This window comes from Coregonus clupeaformis, chromosome 23, assembly GCF_020615455.1.
Source record: "Coregonus clupeaformis isolate EN_2021a chromosome 23, ASM2061545v1, whole genome shotgun sequence".
NCBI lineage: Eukaryota > Metazoa > Chordata > Actinopteri > Salmoniformes > Salmonidae > Coregonus > Coregonus clupeaformis.
In genome coordinates, this window is record NC_059214.1 from 40,010,327 (window position 1) to 40,027,498 (window position 17,172).

The following is a 17,172-nucleotide window of genomic DNA, read 5'->3' on the forward strand; positions in this document are numbered from 1 at the left end:
AACCGTGACATCATAGATCAAGTCTATTTATTCCTATTCGTGAGGGAAAAAGAAAGAGGATGATGATGCGTCTCCAGACGTAATGTTTCTTCTGAAACAGACCAAGCTACCTTACATAAGTTAAGTAACAGTTTGAAATCTTTTCAGAAACATGACATTATCGTGACTTCTCTTTTTCATCTGAGCTTTCACACCCACACACCAACCCAGATTAATGTGTACCACCTACACACTCGCCTCAAACAAACCTCATATAAACGCAAGAGACACACCATTACGCAATATTTATAACATAGATATTGTATATTAGAGAACAGACACAGACCTTCATGACACTGGCTCTACCATCCCTAGTCACCAAATCTATAACTGCTGGTCTGGTATATTCCACCCACTTCATTGCAGAAGTGGAGTTATGGACAGATTAGTAAACACATTGAATTTCTTTAGGTGAACAAGGCAATAATAATATAAATTCCAGGCCATTGATTTATGTGGACTTACACTAATTATACAAAAGTATTTGGACACCCCATCAAATTAGTGGATTTGGCTATATCAGCCACACCCGTTGCTGACAGTTGTATAAAATCGAGGACACAGCCATGCAATCTCCAAAGACAAACATTGGCAGTAGAATGGCCTTACTGAAGAGCTCAGTGACATTCAATGTGCCACCGTCATAGGATGCCACCTTTCCAACAAGTCAGTTCGTAAAATTTCTGCCCTGCTAAAGCTGCCCCGGTCAACTGTAAGTGCTGTTATTGTGAAGTGGAAACATCTAGGAGCAACAATGGCTCAGCCGCAGTGGTAGGCCACACAAGCGCACAGAAGAGTGCTGAAGCGAGTAGCGTGCAAAAATGGTCTGTCCTCGGTTGCAACACTCACTACCGAGTTCCAAACTGCCTCTGGAAGCACAATAACTGTTTGTCGGGAGCTTCATGAAATGGGTTTCCATGGCAGAGCAGCCACACACAAGCCTAAGATCACCATGCGCAATGCCAAGCGTTGGCTGGAGTGGTGTTAAGCTCGCCGCCATTGGACTCTGGAGCAGTGGAAATGTGTTCTCTGGAGGGATGATTCACGCTTCACCATCTGGCAGTCCGACGGACAAATCTGAGTTTGGCGGTGCCAGGAGGATGCTACCGGCCCGAATGCATAGTGCTAACTGTAAAGTTTGGTGAACGAGGAATAATGTTCTGGGGCTGTTTTTCATGTTTCGAGCTAGGCCCCTTAGTTCCAGTGAAGGGAAATCAACGCTACAGCATACAATTACATTCTAGACGATTCTGTGCTTCCAACTTTATGGCAACAGTTTGGGGAAGCCCCTTTCCTGTTTCAGCATGACAATGCCCCCATGCACAAAGCGAGGTCCATACAGAAATGGTTTGTTGAGATCGGTGTGGAAGAACTTGACTGGCCCGGACCTCAACCCCATCAAACACCTTTGGGATGAATTGTAACGGAGACTGCGAGCCAGGCCCAATCGCTCTTCATCAGTGCCTGACCTCACTAATGCTCTTGTGGCTGAATGGATGCAAGTCCCCGCAGCAATGTTCCAACATCTAGTGTAAAGCCTTCCCAGAAGAGTGGAGGCTGTTATATCAGCAAAAGGGGGGACCAACAGGCAGACAGGGAAAAGGATGTATAGAAAATACTACAGAAAATCTTTAAATTACTTTAGTTTATTCAAAGAAAAAAACCCTTCAGGAAAATACAGGACTTCCTGTCATACATAGAGAGGACATAAATTAGAGTAGCATATCAGAAACACTGGAGAAAAACACCCAGGCCTGACTGACATCCAAGCCTGCAGGAAACGGACCGTACATCACTAATGTCCCCACAACGCTGGATTAATGTTATGGGAACATCTGGAAAATTAAACATTGCATGAGTATTCTTTATTGTGTTGTGAGTTGGTTATTTGAGAGAGAAAAAAATGGCATCATTTAGGATTATTGACAAAAATAACATTCAATACAAAAAGAAGAAGAAAGCTAAACAGATGTTTTTCAGAAAGAAACATAAATTACATGATGCACATTAGTGTAACAAAACATTGCCTCTGTAAACATAGCCATTTTCCCGACCTAATGTGAGCATTATAATATTCAACCACTGCAGAGTACATAAACTTACAGAAACAACAGAAACCATTATTAAGCTTCTTAACCAAGTTTAAAACTTAAGAATACACAATGCTTCAAGTGAGATCAACAAAGTGGTTTTGTATTTTTTTTGACACGTTTAATGTTGCCATCTTGGCACTTTTTTAAAACGTTAAATCAGCAAGCGACTGCTTTTCAGATTGCAAAGAAATTGTAATTTTTTCCATTAATAAGAATATCAATAACCATAATCTTAATAAAGTAATTTATGCCACTCATGAAGGCCTTGATGCAACCAGAAAGACATAGTGGGTCAGCACTGGGAGGCTATTAAACACACACATACATCATTGGGGTTCGCTTTTCAAACTGCTTTCTTTTTCCATATACAAGAAAAGTTGGCTCGTGAAACAATTCTGTGACATGTAATTTGCAGTGCCTTTCCCACAGCTCTACACACAGAATGACATGACTGTTAGTAGGAGAAAGACCCAACTCAGAGATTAATTGACCCACTGTGGTCAGACACACAGTCAGGGTACAGAGTCTGTCCCCTTGGGTGAAATAGCTTTGATCCATCATCACCATTAAAACACAATCCTCCTCAAGATAATAGCCTGTTGTTGATGTTGTTGTTGTTGTTTGTCACTATGGTCAAGGAAGATCAGATACACTGTTGTAGGAGAGCCGTGGCAGGGGATATTGCAGTTTATTGAATCGTCTTCTTCACATATCTGTACAGACTATACCCTTTAACAGTGAAAACATTATTCTGCCCAAAGTGGGTTTCCGTCTTGAACACCTTCAGACGAGAGCTGTAGAATCACAGCGGTCAGAGATCACCTGTGCTCTGGCTCCTGGTGACCAGACTGCTCTCCTCTGATTTGAAACAAGTTGTTTTGTATTGTATTGCCTTCCATTGATTGATAAGCTGACATTGCACAAGATGGACAAACGTACCGCGCTCAAGACGACTTAGCTGAGCTTGGTCATGTTGTTTACAGTTACACTGAGGACTAAGCCCTGTTGGTGAATAAGGTTGATTAGGCTACTGTGAGCATACTGGCCCCACAAAAAACTACTATAGCCTAGCAACGTCTCAACTCAGACCTGCTCTCTCTCCAGCTCTGATGCACTTTAAAACATTGAGTTTGTGAAAGGAAAATCAACATCTTTAATAGAGGCTCCATCGTTTAGTATTCACTTGTGTTACTTTGAAATTGAACATCGAAATCAATCACTTGTGACAAGGAACAAAAATAAAAGTCTCATGCCTTTGACCACCACACAGTATATTTCTTTCTACATTCTTGACACTTAGAGCATTGCATTCATGAAAATATAAAAATGAAAAACAAAAAGCTGAAATATCAAAACACCACTGTTTTTTCACCACAGTCCATTGAGTTTTGCTGACCATGTGTAACCTTCCTGCTACAAAAACTTTCATCAACACCCCTCCTCTCTCGCCTATTGGCCCCTTTACAACCACACACACACACAGACACACACACTGTACTATCACCTCACCCTTCTCCTCCACTCTCTTTTATTATATCTGTCTATTCACATCAGGACCATGTCCTCCATCCTGGACCCTCTGATGGTCCAAGCCGGATCACTGAGGGATCCACTACCATGACCACTGAAAAACTATGGATGGAATTAAATTAAACTTTTATTATACATAGATACTGTTTCCTTTATCTAACCCACCCACTCTCTCTAACTCCTAAAGCATTTCAATGTGTTGTGGGTTGGAATAAAAGCAAGCAAACTGGAGACTGTGCAAATGTGATTTTTGAAAATAAGGTAAAATAAATATTAACTCCACATAGTTTCACTTTTTTAGGGAATCATAATAATAATTTTTAAAAATACTAGTCTGAAGTCCATCTGAATAAAATCATTTTCTTTGACCCCACCATTAAAATACTGTAGCTGTCCTAACTCTATTAACACACAGTCCAGCTGAGTCCTCTCAGGTACTACCAGATTTACTGTAAAACGCCTTGGCCCCTTCCACCTGCTGTCATCATGCCAGCACTGAGCCTAGAACAAATTGGCTCCTTTGCGCAGCTTCTTTATTCCAGCCTCCTCCATGACTGACAGCTTCAACACCCCCCCGCAGTCAGCAATCATTGGAATTAACAGAAAGACATTTACATACACTACTGTAGCATTAACACTGTATGCTCCACCCCTGCTCCTCCCTCGCTAAGGAAAAGGGTGGGTTGGAGGGGGGCTCCTGGAATACGAGCAGAAGATGCAGAGAGTAGTTAGTAGACTTCAAGCCCATAGCACAGTCAGTAACTAGGAACGACACACACAGAGGTCACACGTGTTCAGGGCAACGACCCCGCACAGACGTGTCCACAATCAGTTGAGCACCAAAGTGGGGCAAACCGTTCCCCCCCTTAAAAAATAAAAGAATCAATTAACTTCATTTTTAACAATTCTCATATCTAGTATTCATGGCTGGGGCGACGGCATCTGGATGTTGTGTGTATCCTCAATATAACATGATGCTCCGGGTCAAAGGTCATAGCTAAGTCGGAGGTGGTTGGCTTTTGTCCGTTGGCATCACTGAACGTCAGGTAAAACGCGGTTGGTTGGTTTCCAGTGTAGAGGGGGCATGGTCTCTCTCTACCAGCTGAGCAGAGAGGTACGCCCCAGGGTCATAAAGTACACCTGGCTGGCTCCTCCGGACCGCACCGAGGCAAAGAACACCTGTGGATGGGAACACACACACACGTCAATAAATAACGAAACTAATCAGTGACACATCATCGGTGAGACATCATAAAGGTAGGGGTGAACTTCTTACACAGAGATGCATACGACCATCATGTTTTTCTGATTGAGTCATTTACAAATCACTGATCCATTGTAAAAAGGAAATCAAGTGTGTTGTCATGAATCATAAGGGAACAATAGTGACAACCACGCAGAGAATTCCTGTATAAGCAGTCAGTAATACAACCCAAACAATGTATGGTAAAGCCCTAGCTATATCAAACATCAAGAAGTCAAACCCAAGAGAGAAGTTCAGTGGTCTCTGGATTGTCTAACAACTTCCCAGAAGTATATACACTATAATACAAAAGTATGTGGACACCCCTTCAAATGAGTGGATTCAGCTATTTCAACCACACCCATTGCTGACAGGTGTATAAAATTGAGCACACTGCCACGCAATCTCCATAGACAAACATTGACAGTAGAATGGCCTTACTGAAGAGCTCAGTGACGTTCAACGTGGCACCGTCATAAAACGGCACCTTTCCAACAAGTCAGTTCGTCAAATTTCTGCCCTGCTAGAGCTGCCCCGTTCAACTGTATGTGCTGTTATTGTGAAGTGGAAACGTCTAGGAGCAACAACGGCTCAGCCGCGAAGTGGCAGGCCACACAAGCTCACAGAACGGGATCGCCGAGTGCTGAAGCGCGTAGGACATAAAAATTGTCTGTCCTCAGTTGCAACACTCACTACCGAGTTCCAAACTGCCTCTGGAAGCAAAGTCAGCACAATAACTGTTCGTCGGGAGCTTCATGAAATGGGTTTCCATGGCCGAGCAGCCGCCACAAGCCGAAGATCACCATGCGTCATGAGGTAGTTACCTGGAATGCATTTCAATTAACAGGTGCGCCTTCTTCAAAGTTACATTTGTGGAATTTCTTTCCTTTTTAATGCATTTGAGACAATCAGTTGTGTTGTGACCAGGTGGGGGGGGGGGGGGTATACTGAAAATAGTCGTATTTGGTAAAACACCAAGTCCATATTATGGCAAGAACAGCTCAAATAAGCAAAGGGAAACGACAGTCCATCATTACTTTAACACATGAAGGTCAGTCAATACGGAACATTTCAAGAACTTTGAAAGTTTCTTCAAGTGCAGTCGCAAAAACCATCAAGCGCTATGATGAAACTGGCTCTCATGAGGACCGCCACAGGAATGAAAGACCCAGAGTTACCTCTGCTGCAAAGGAAAAGTTCATTAGAGTTACCAGCCTCAGAAATTGCAGGCCAAATAAATGCTTCACAGAGTTCAAGTAACAGACACATTTCAACATCAACTGTTCAGAGGGGACTGTGAATCAGGCCTTCATGGTCGAATTGCTGCAAAGAAACCACTACTAAAGGACACCAATAATAAGAAGAGACTTGCTTAAGCCAAGAAATATGAGCAAATTGAGATGGTTTGGGATGAGTCGGACCGCAGAGTGAAGGAGAAGCAGCCAACAAGTGCTCAGCATATGTGGGAACTCCTTCAAGACTGTTGGAAAAGCATTCCAGGTGAAGCTGGTTGAGAGAATGCCAAGAGTGTGCAAAGCTGTCATCAAGGCAAAGGGTGGCTATTTGAAATAAAATATATTTTGATTTGTTTAACACTTTTTTGGGTACTACATGATTCCATATTTGTTATTTAATCGTTTTGATGTTTTCAAAATTATTCTACAATGTAGCAAATAGTAAAAAGAAAAGAAAAACCCTTGAATGAGTAGGTGTTCTAAAACTTTTGACCGGCAGTGTATATCCTAGGCGGTGTCAGAGGAAGGCCCAAAAAATTGTCAACGACTCCAGTCACCCAAGTCATAGACTGTTCTCTCTGTTACCAAACGGCAAGCGGTACAGGAGCGCCAAGTCTAGGTCCAAAAGGTTCCTTAACAGCTTCTACCCCCAATCTATTGTTATGTTATTTTATTGTGTTACTTTTTATTTTTTACTTTATTTAATAAATATTTTCTTAACTCTATTTCTTGAACTGCATTTATGGTTAAGGGCTTGTAAGTAAGCATTTCACGGTAAGGTCTACACCTTTCTACACCTTTTAAGGTCTACACTATTCGGCGCATGTGACAAATACAATTTGATTTGATTTGAAAAGCCTTCCCAGAAGATGGGGGCTTTTTCTCACTCTCCTCTTCAAGAATTCAGTCAGACAGGGAGAAGGATGTAGTGAGAAAATACTACAGAAAATCTTTAAATTACTTTAGCTTATTCAAAGAAAAAAAACCTTCAGGAAAATACAGGACTTCCTGTCATACATAGAGAAGACATAAATTAGAGTAGCATATCAGAAACACTGGAGAAAAACACCCAGGCCTGACTGACATCCAAACCTGCAGGAAACGGACCGTACATCACTAATGTCCCCACAACGCTGGATTAATGTTATGGGAACATCTGGAAAATTAAACATTGCATGTGTATTGAAATAAATAAATTGAAATAAATTCATTAGGCCCTAATCTATGATTTCACATGACTGGGAATACAGATATGCATCTGTTGGTTACAGATACAGTGGGGAGAACAAGTATTTGATACACTGCCGATTTTGCAGGTTTTTCTACTTACAAAGCATGTAGAGGTCTGTAATTTTTATCATAGGTACACTTCAACTGTGAGAGACGGAATCTAAAACAAAAATCCAGAAAATCACATTGTATGATTTTTAAGTAATTAATTTGCATTTTATTGCATGACATAAGTATTTGATCACCTACCAACCAGTAAGAATTCCGGCTCTCACAGACCTGTTAGTTTTTCTTTCAGAAGCCCTCCTGTTCTCCACTCATTACCTATATTAACTGCACCTGTTTGAACTCGTTACCTGTATAAAAGACACCTGTCCACACACTCAAACAGACTCCAACCTCTCCACAATGGCCAAGACCAGAGAGCTGTGTAAGGACATCAGGGATAAAATTGTAGACCTGCACAAGGCTGGGATGGCCTACAGGACAATAGGCAAGCAGCTTGGTGAGAGGGCAACAACTGTTGGCGCAATTATTAGAAAATGGAAGAAGTTCAAGATGACGGTCAATCACCCTCGGTCTGGGGCTCCATGCAAGATCTCACCTCGTGGGGCATCAATGATCATGAGGAAGGTGAGGGATCAGCCCAGAACTACACGGCAGGACCTGGTCAATGACCTGAATAGAGCTGGGACCACAGTCTCAAAGAAAACCATTAGTAACACACTACGCCGTCATGGATTAAAATCCTGCAGTGCACGCAAGGCCTCCCTGCTCAAGCCAGCGCATGTCCAGGCCCGTCTGAAGTTTGCCAATGACCATCTGGATGATCCAGAGGAGGAATGGGAGAAGGTCATGTGGTCTGATGAGACAAAAATAGAGCTTTTTGGTATTAACTCCACTCGCCGTGTTAGGAGGAAGAAGAAGGATGAGTACAACCCCAAGAACACCATCCCAACCGTGTAGCATGGAGGTGGAAACATCATTCTTTGGGGATGCTTTTTACATTTTACATTTTTTGTCATTTAGCAGACGCTCTTATCCAGAGCGACTTACATGAGCAATTAGGGTTAGGTGCCGTGCTTAAGGGCACAGACAGATTTTTCTTTTCTGCAAAGGGGACAGGACGACTGCACCGTATTGAGGGGAGGATGTATGGGGCCATGTATCGCGAGATCTTGGCCAACAACCTCATTCCCTCAGTAAGAGCATTGAAGATGGGTCGTGGCTGGGTCTTCCAGCATGACAACGACCCGAAACACACAGCCAGGGCAACTAAGGAGTGGCTCCGTAAGAAGCATCTCAAGGTCCTGGAGTGGCCTAGCCAGTCTCCAGACCTGAACCCAATAGAACATCTTTGGAGGGAGCTGAAAGTCCGCATTGCCCAGCGACAGCCCCGAAACCTGAAGGATCTGGAGAAGGTCTGTATGGAGGAGTGGGCCAAAATCCCTGCTGCAGTGTGTGCAAACCTGGTCCAGACCTACAGGAAACGTATGATCTCTGTAATTGCAAACAAAGGTTTCTGTACCAAATATTAAGTTCTGCTTTTCTGATGTATCAAATACTTATGTCATGCAATAAAATGCAAATTAATTACTTAAAAATCATACAATGTGATTTTCTGGATTTTTGCTTTAGATTCCGTCTCTCACAGTTGAAGTGTACCTATGATAAAAATTACAGACCTCTACATGCTTTGTAAGTAGGTAAACCTGCAAAATCGGCAGTGTATCAAATACTTGTTCTCCCCACTGTCCCTGCTTATAGCTGCCCATACCATAACCCCACCGCCACCATGGGGCACTCTGTTCACAATGTTGACATCAGCAAACCGCTCACCCACAAGACGCCATACACATGGTCTGCGGTTGGGAGACCAGTTGGACGTACTGCCAAATTCTCTAAAACTAAGTTTCAGGCGGTTTATGGTAGAGAAATGAACATTCAATTCTCTGTCCACAGCTCTGGTGGACATTCCTGTAGTCAGCATGCCAATTGCACACTCCCTTACACAACACAAAACATTATGTTGTGTGACAAAACTGCACATTTTAGAGTGGCCTTTTATTGTCCCCAGCACAAGATGCACTTGTGTAATGATCATGCTGTTTAATCAGCTTCTTGATATGCCACACCTGTCAGGTTGATGGATTATCTTGGCAAAGGAGAAATGCTCACTAACAGGGATGTAAACTAATTTGTGCACAAAATTTGAGAAAAATACGCTTTTCGTGCGTATGGAACATTTCTGAGATCTTTTATTTCAGCTCATGAAACATGGGACCAACACTTTACATGTTGCGTTTATATTTTTGTTCAATGTAGTATATGGTGATTCCCAGAAACACTATATTCCCAGATATAGACACTGAAAATTATATTGGGACTTTTCAACTAACCAATGCGTGCCTTGGAGTTTTTTTCAAAAGTACGTAATCAAATCAAATCAAATGTTATTTGTCACATGCTCTGAATACAACACGTGTGGACCTTACAGTGAAATGCTTACTTACAAGCCCTTAACTAACAATGCATTTAAGAAAAATAAGTGTTAAGTAAAAAATAGATAAGTAAAAAATACAAATACTAACTAATTAAAGAGCAGCAGTAAAATAACAGTAGCAAGGCTATATACAGGGGGTACCGGTACAGAGTCAATGTGTGGGGGCACAGGTTAGTCGACGTAATTAAGGTAATATGTACATGTAGATAGAGTTAAAGTGACTATACATAGATAATGAACATAGAGTAGCAGCAGCAGCAGTAGCCTCTCTCAACCTCACATAATGTCTGTACATCTTTCCCATCAGTGAGACTCTACAGGAAATGGGGAAACTACGGCCAGACTAGCTCTCTCCACCAGAGTTTAGCTGCTTCTGCTTTGTGGTCGGTTCCACTCATCTAACATAATAGGTAGTTCAGCACTTAATTGGTGTGTATAACATACAGTGGGGGAAAAAAGTATTTAGTCAGCCACCAATTGTGTAAGTTCTCCCACTTAAAAAGATGAGAGAGGCCTGTAATTTTCATCATAGGTACACGTCAACTATGACAGACAAAATGAGAAGAAAAAAATCCAGAAAATCACATTGTAGGATTTTTAATGAATTTATTTGCAAATTATGGTGGAAAATAAGTATTTGGTCACCTACAAACAAGCAAGATTTCTGGCTCTCACAGACCTGTAACTTCTTCTTTAAGAGGCTCCTCTGTCCTCCACTCGTTACCTGTATTAATGGCACCTGTTTGAACTTGTTATCAGTATAAAAGACACCTGTCCACAACCTCAAACAGTCACACTCCAAACTCCACTATGGCCAAGACCAAAGAGCTGTCAAAGGACACCAGAAACAAAATTGTAGACCTGCACCAGGCTGGGAAGACTGAATCTGCAATAGGTAAGCAGCTTGGTTTGAAGAAATCAACTGTGGGAGCAATTATTAGGAAATGGAAGACATACAAGACCACTGATAATCTCCCCTCGATCTGGGGCTCCACGCAAGATCTCACCCCGTGGGGTCAAAAAGATCACAAGAACGGTGAGCAAAAATCCCAGAACCACACGGGGGGACCTAGTGAATGACCTGCAGAGAGCTGGGACCAAAGTAACAAAGCCTACCATCAGTAACACACTACGCCGCCAGGGACTCAAATCCTGCAGTGCCAGACGTGTCCCCCTGCTTAAGCCAGTACATGTCCAGGCCCGTCTGAAGTTTGCTAGAGTGCATTTGGATGATCCAGAAGAGGATTGGGAGAATGTCATATGGTCAGATGAAACCAAAATATAACTTTTTGGTAAAAACTCAACTCGTCATGTTTGGAGGACAAAGAATGCTGAGTTGCATCCAAAGAACACCATACCTACTGTGAAGCATGGGGGTGTAAACATCATGCTTTGGGGCTGTTTTTCTGCAAAGGGACCAGGACGACTGATCCGTGTAAAGAACAGAATGAATGGGGCCATGTATCGTGAGATTTTGAGTGAAAACCTCCTTCCATCAGCATGGGCATTGAAGATGAAACGTGGCTGGGTCTTTCAGCATGACAATGATCCCAAACACACCGCCCGGGCAATGAAGGAGTGGCTTCGTAAGAAGCATTTCAAGGTCCTGGAGTGGCCTAGCCAGTCTCCAGATCTCAACCCCATAGAAAATCTTTGGAGGGAGTTGAAAGTCCGTGTTGCCCAGCGACAGCCCCAAAACATCACTGCTCTAGAGGAGATCTGCATGGAGGAATGGGCCAAAATACCAGCAACAGTGTGTGAAAACCTTGTGAAGACTTACAGAAAACGTTTGACCTGTGTCATTGCCAACAAAGGGTATATAACAAAGTATTGAGAAACTTTTGTTATTGACCAAATACTTATTTTCCACCATAATTTGCAAATAAATTCATAAAAAATCCTACAATGTGATTTTCTGGATTTTTTTTCCTCATTTTTTCTGTCATAGTTGACGTGTACCTATGATGAAAATTACAGGCCTCTCTCATCTTTTTAAGTGGGAGAACTTGCACAATTGGTGGCTGACTAAATACTTTTTTCCCCCACTGTAAATCCAACAGAGGCAAAAAGAATCCCGAACATCAAATTCAAAAAGGCAACAAAAACCTTATTTTGCCATTCTTAATGAAGCAGAGGGTATAGTTGGTGTATAGCTGTGCATTACTCTGCCTACCCTACTAGTCAACGAAGGAGAGTTAAGGGTCAGAAACTAGCTTTGATGGCCACTTTAGCCTAATTGCTGTCTGTCTAAAAATACCCTGTGTTTTAATGGAATGATTGATAGATTGATAGACTCAATGAATGGGGTCCTGAGCCTGCCTGGGACACAGGATGAGTCAGCGCTTTGTGACAAACTAACAGGAGACAGAGCTCTGAGAGGGACAGAGTTATTAGTGTAAACAGCCCTCAACCTGGGTAGAATACCTCCGAGTGTGTGTGTGTACGTGCCAGGGTTTCCGTTAGGATAATGTGTCGCCGGACATTTGACAGGCAACATTTTAATTTACCGGACATTTGAGAAATTTACCGGACATTTGAGAAATTTACCGGACCCATACGCATTGGGTGTGTAACCTGATTAGGGCGTCCACCCACGGGGCTTAGAATGACAGAAATCACATTTAGAATATGGTAATTCATATTAACAGAACATGCATGTCGAGGATGCAACGATGTGCGTTCCTTCTTACCAAATTCTGATGTGCACTTTGAACATGTTAGAATAACTGTCCACATTTACTTTTCCACAGCCAACAAGATGAGTAACGAACAGCAAAATCACTAGCCTATGTCAATCTACTATAGTAGAAAAGTTTAGGCTACCTATTCTATTGGTCAGCTTGTCGAGAAATAAATAGCCTATTCCAAACAGACTCTGGGACAGTTGTGGGACGATAGATCCCAGATTCATACAACCAGTAGGCCTAGGCTACATATATATATTTTTTAAAGTAATGAGTCTGATGCAACATATCAGAACGTTTAGCTTAAAATGTTGATAAACTATTATTTCTTCACATTATAAGCGAAGCAATGCGGAGGCTATGCGCAAATTAAATGAATGCTTGTTCCACAATGAAATTATTGGGAATACACTGTTGTTAAAAGGCACTGCATATGCAAGCAGTTTCAGAAAGAAATTTAGAAAGAGGTGATCTAATAGGCTACTTTGAAGCAAGGTGAGACATGCCTCATATGTATTAAAACGTTCAGGTTTCAAACAATTAAGTATATGTTTTCAAAATGCATACTGCCTCCAGCTCATTGCAAAGTTGTGTGGGCTGCTGATGAAGCCTGGGAACTCGGAAATCTCAGACTTCCGACTTCAGTGCGTTCAAGACAACCTGGAACTGGGAAGAAAAACGACCTCCGACTGGGAAAAATCTTTTTGAACGGTCATCCAACTTGGAATTCCAACTCGGGCCTCTTTCTAGAGCTCTGACTTTCCGACCTGAAGATCACTTGACGTCATGATTTGACCTTGTATAATTCAGAGTTCCCAGTTGTCTTGAAAACACCACAAGATGCTGCAGCTGCAGCTCTTGCATGTCTGACAGATTTTACACTCAAAGGCTCTGTATCTGTATGCTGTATTTGTGTGATAAATAAGACACATAACAAATATATTGTACACACACGCCAATTTAATTAACCTATAAACCGATAAGCATGACCAGTCAAATGTATTTCCATCGACTGGTATTTCCATCAATTAATAGGCTAATAAGCATTATTTCCTAATGGGATTTATTTATTATTCTCCCGGACAATTGGCCGGCACCAATTTTATGTATCTGATATTCTATTTTTTTTAATCGGACAAAAGCCGGCTATTACCGGCTAATGGAAACACTGGTACGTGCATGTGTGTCTAGGGGTCTCACCTTGTCGTTCCTCTCACACAGGAACTTGAGTCTCTGGGCTCTCTTGTGCATGAAGACCCCGTCCAGGTGTCCGGTTTCCACAGACCTGATCTCTATGGCCTTCTCCCCCCAGCCCATGATCTGGTTAGAACGGATATAAGCTACAGAGAAAGACAAAGAGGGGGAGAGGGGGGTGAGTCGGTGGTATAGCAACCGAGTTAACATGTTTAAGGACCTATTGTGTGTGAGTGTGTATGTGTATTTGTATGTGTGTGTGTGTGTGTTTCCACCTACCCACAGAAGTGGGCATCTCGCCCCACTGCAGCACCACGTCCTTGGTGATGCGTCCATAAGTGTTGACATAGACACCCTCGTCCTCGTAACACACCAGCAGCTCAATGCCATCTGTGTTGGGCAGGATGATGATGGCATGGGACTGGATACTGGTCTGGATCTACAGAGGGAGAGAGAGAGAGAGAGAGAGAGGGAGGGGGAGAGGGGGAGAGGGGGAGAGAGGGAGAGGGAGAGGGAGGGAGAGAGAGGGAGGGAGAGAGGGGGAACCATGTTAATTATTGAATTAAGTTATCCTTGGAAAAATAGAGGAGGGAGAGAAGGGGATGAGGGAGGAGAGGTTACATAGACACAAGTGTTTTTTACATGTGTGGGCAGGTAGATGTCGTAGACTGCCCCTGAGTCCACGTCCACGGCATGGAATCCGTTACTGGAGCCATAGATGACCTTTAATCTCTGACCCTCCTCCACCGTCAGGTCAACCAGTAGGGGCTTGTGCACCAGGTCACCAAATGACTGCAGGGGTCAACCAGGGGGCAAAGGTTATTCACATACAGTACAGTAGTGTGTGTGTGTGTGTGTCATTGTATGATTGTCATAACAATTCACAATAGCTGCATAACTGATTGAATAGATGGAAGTGAATAGCTCCCATAAGCATCTTAGGTTTCCTTAATGCTCACCTTGAAGGCCATGAACTTGTGGTAGGGCTTCGGTGCCCATGCATAGACCTCCACCGAGTTCTTCAGGGCCAGCACCAAAAACTTGATCCTCTCGTATTTCACTGGGAAATTAAACAGTGGGGACACACGAGGAAGTTGTCATAAGAGGCACCAACTAACAGGGTCAATTCAGACTTTTAATGACAGTATCAAAGTCAAATAAATTTTTATTTGCCACATGTACAAGCCCTTAACATCTACGGGATCGGTGTCTCGTATACGGGACGGTTGAGCTAACGTGCGCTAATGTGATTAGCATGACTGTTGTAAGTAACAGCAAACTTTCCAGGACATAGACACGTCTTATATGGGCAGAAAGCTTAAATTATTGTTAATCTAACAGCACTGTCCAATTTACAGTAGCTATTACAGTGAAAAAATACCATGCTATTGTTTGAGGAGAGTGCACAACAACAAAAAATGTATCACGGCAACTAGTTTGACACATTCACCTCTGAAGGTAAATAATGTACTTACATTCAGTAATCTTGCTCTGATTTGTCATCCTAAGGGTCCCAGAGATAAAATGTAGCATAGTTTTGTTTGATAAAATCCATTTCTATATTCAAATGATGGAACTGGGTTCTACAGTTTGAACCCCTGATGTCTCTGGCTCCACACCCAACCCGCCCGGCCATCTAGATGTGTGAAAGTTAGTGTATAAGCTAATGATCCATCATGTATGACATTCCTGGGAGTGTGTAAACTTACATTTTTGTATGTTCTCTATAGTTATGTACTTGAAAATGTATCAATTGACCAATTCGGCACATTTGGGCAGACTTGATACAAAATAGTCCAGTATTGCAATGCTTCACTGGATCAATCAAAAAACTTTGTATACAAAAACTAAATTGCACCTAAACTGCAATATTATATTGTGGCCTTTCTCTTGCATTTCAAAGATGACGGAACAAAAAAATAAATAGAAAACGCATGTTTTTTTGTTTGTATTATCTTTTACCAGATCTAATGTGTTATATTCTCCTACATTAATTTCACATTTCCACAAACTTCAAAGTGTTTCCTTTCAAATGGTATCAAGAATATGCATATCCTTGCTTCTGGGTCTGAGCTACAGGTAGTTAGATTTGGGTATGTAATTTTAGGCGAAAATTGAAAAAAAGGGTCAGATCCTTATTAACCAACAATGCAGTTTTAAGAAAATAAGGGGGGGTGGGGGGTTATTATTAGTAGGAAATTCAATTATACCAAAATATTTTTAGCTGGCATAATATTACAGTCGTATTATCTTACTCAGAGAAATGACAGAATTGGGATATTTGGCATTCGCTTGGTAGACCGAGGGTATTTCGTATTAGGAAGCAATTGTGTACTTTCCCACAAAAAAAGTATATGATTCTATGACTTAAACTCATGGGCAGGACATAGATGGCCTGACTGACAGAACATTTCATTCTGGTCTCTTCCAGGAAGTTGATGTACATATCATTACCAAACTCTGGACTTTTTCTCTTCCAACATGTTGCAGTTATAACATGACATGCTGTTCCAGAGTATTATGCACCCTACTCTGGCTGTCTTAAAGATAGTGATTCTAACAGTGGGTGAAGACCAACTGAGAGAAAACATTGTTTTGTTCATTTGGAGGGCCATATATGAAAAATCCACAGTCTTCGGTGGTTACTAAACATGTTTGTGCAGACACATTTGACCATAACATTAATTTCTATGCAAAAACTGTCCTAAAAAAATGAATTTCTCCCCACATTCTAACTTCCCATCCTTTTAACCCCACTGGCCAGACGCATGCTGAAGATGGAACGCACCAACTTTGTAGTGCACAGCGCCCTCGAGGTCTCCCACAGTGACCCAGCCCTGTTTCTTCTCCACCTCAGGGTCGTTATGCAGGATCTTGTTCCTCAGCCAGGACAGATAGTAAACACGCAGCTTGTTTTTCTTGCCTGCACGGGACAGGGTCAGACAAGGGGAGAAGTCAAGGGTCTGGGTACCTACAATGGACCTACGATACAGTATATATTCCAAATGTAATGGCACAGGGGTGAAGTTTCCCCTAGGTACAGATCTAGGATCAGCTTCCGCTCCCCAAATCCTATACTTAACCATTAGTAGGGGAAATGCCAAACTGACCCAAGATCAGTGTGTAGGGGCAACTTCATCCTACTTCCATGTAATGGGTGGAGGGAGGTTGCTTTATTGTACAAATGTATTACATTGAATGGAGGTACACTATATATACACAAAAGTATGTGGACACCTCTTCAAATTAGTGGATTCGGCTATTTCAGCCACACCCGTTGCTGGCAGGTGTATAAAATCGAGCACACAGCCATGCAATCTCCATAGACAAACATTGGCAGTAGAATGGCCTTACTGAAGAGCTTAATGACTTTCAACAAGGCACCGTGATAGAACGCCACCTTTCCAACAAGTCAGTTCGT

At 42.2% G+C, this 17,172-nt stretch overlaps 1 protein-coding gene across 10 annotated transcripts in view; it reads right to left on the minus strand.

Moving 5' to 3' along the window:
• Positions 1-1,669: 1,669 nt before the first annotated feature.
• LOC121536964 (mitogen-activated protein kinase kinase kinase kinase 4) overlaps positions 1,670-17,172 on the minus strand; it is an 80,112-nt gene continuing 64,609 nt past the window's right edge. For all 10 annotated transcript variants that reach the window (XM_041844640.2, XM_041844638.2, XM_041844642.2 and 7 more), the window contains 6 exons: positions 16,540-16,674; positions 14,711-14,811; positions 14,394-14,543; positions 14,031-14,190; positions 13,758-13,897; positions 1,670-4,841 (listed from right to left, as the gene is read on the minus strand). In XM_041844640.2, the coding sequence (XP_041700574.1) occupies positions 4,758-4,841; positions 13,758-13,897; positions 14,031-14,190; positions 14,394-14,543; positions 14,711-14,811; positions 16,540-16,674 (770 nt within the window). In that variant the 3' untranslated portion in view covers positions 1,670-4,757. The remainder of the gene's footprint in view (positions 4,842-13,757; positions 13,898-14,030; positions 14,191-14,393; positions 14,544-14,710; positions 14,812-16,539; positions 16,675-17,172) is intronic.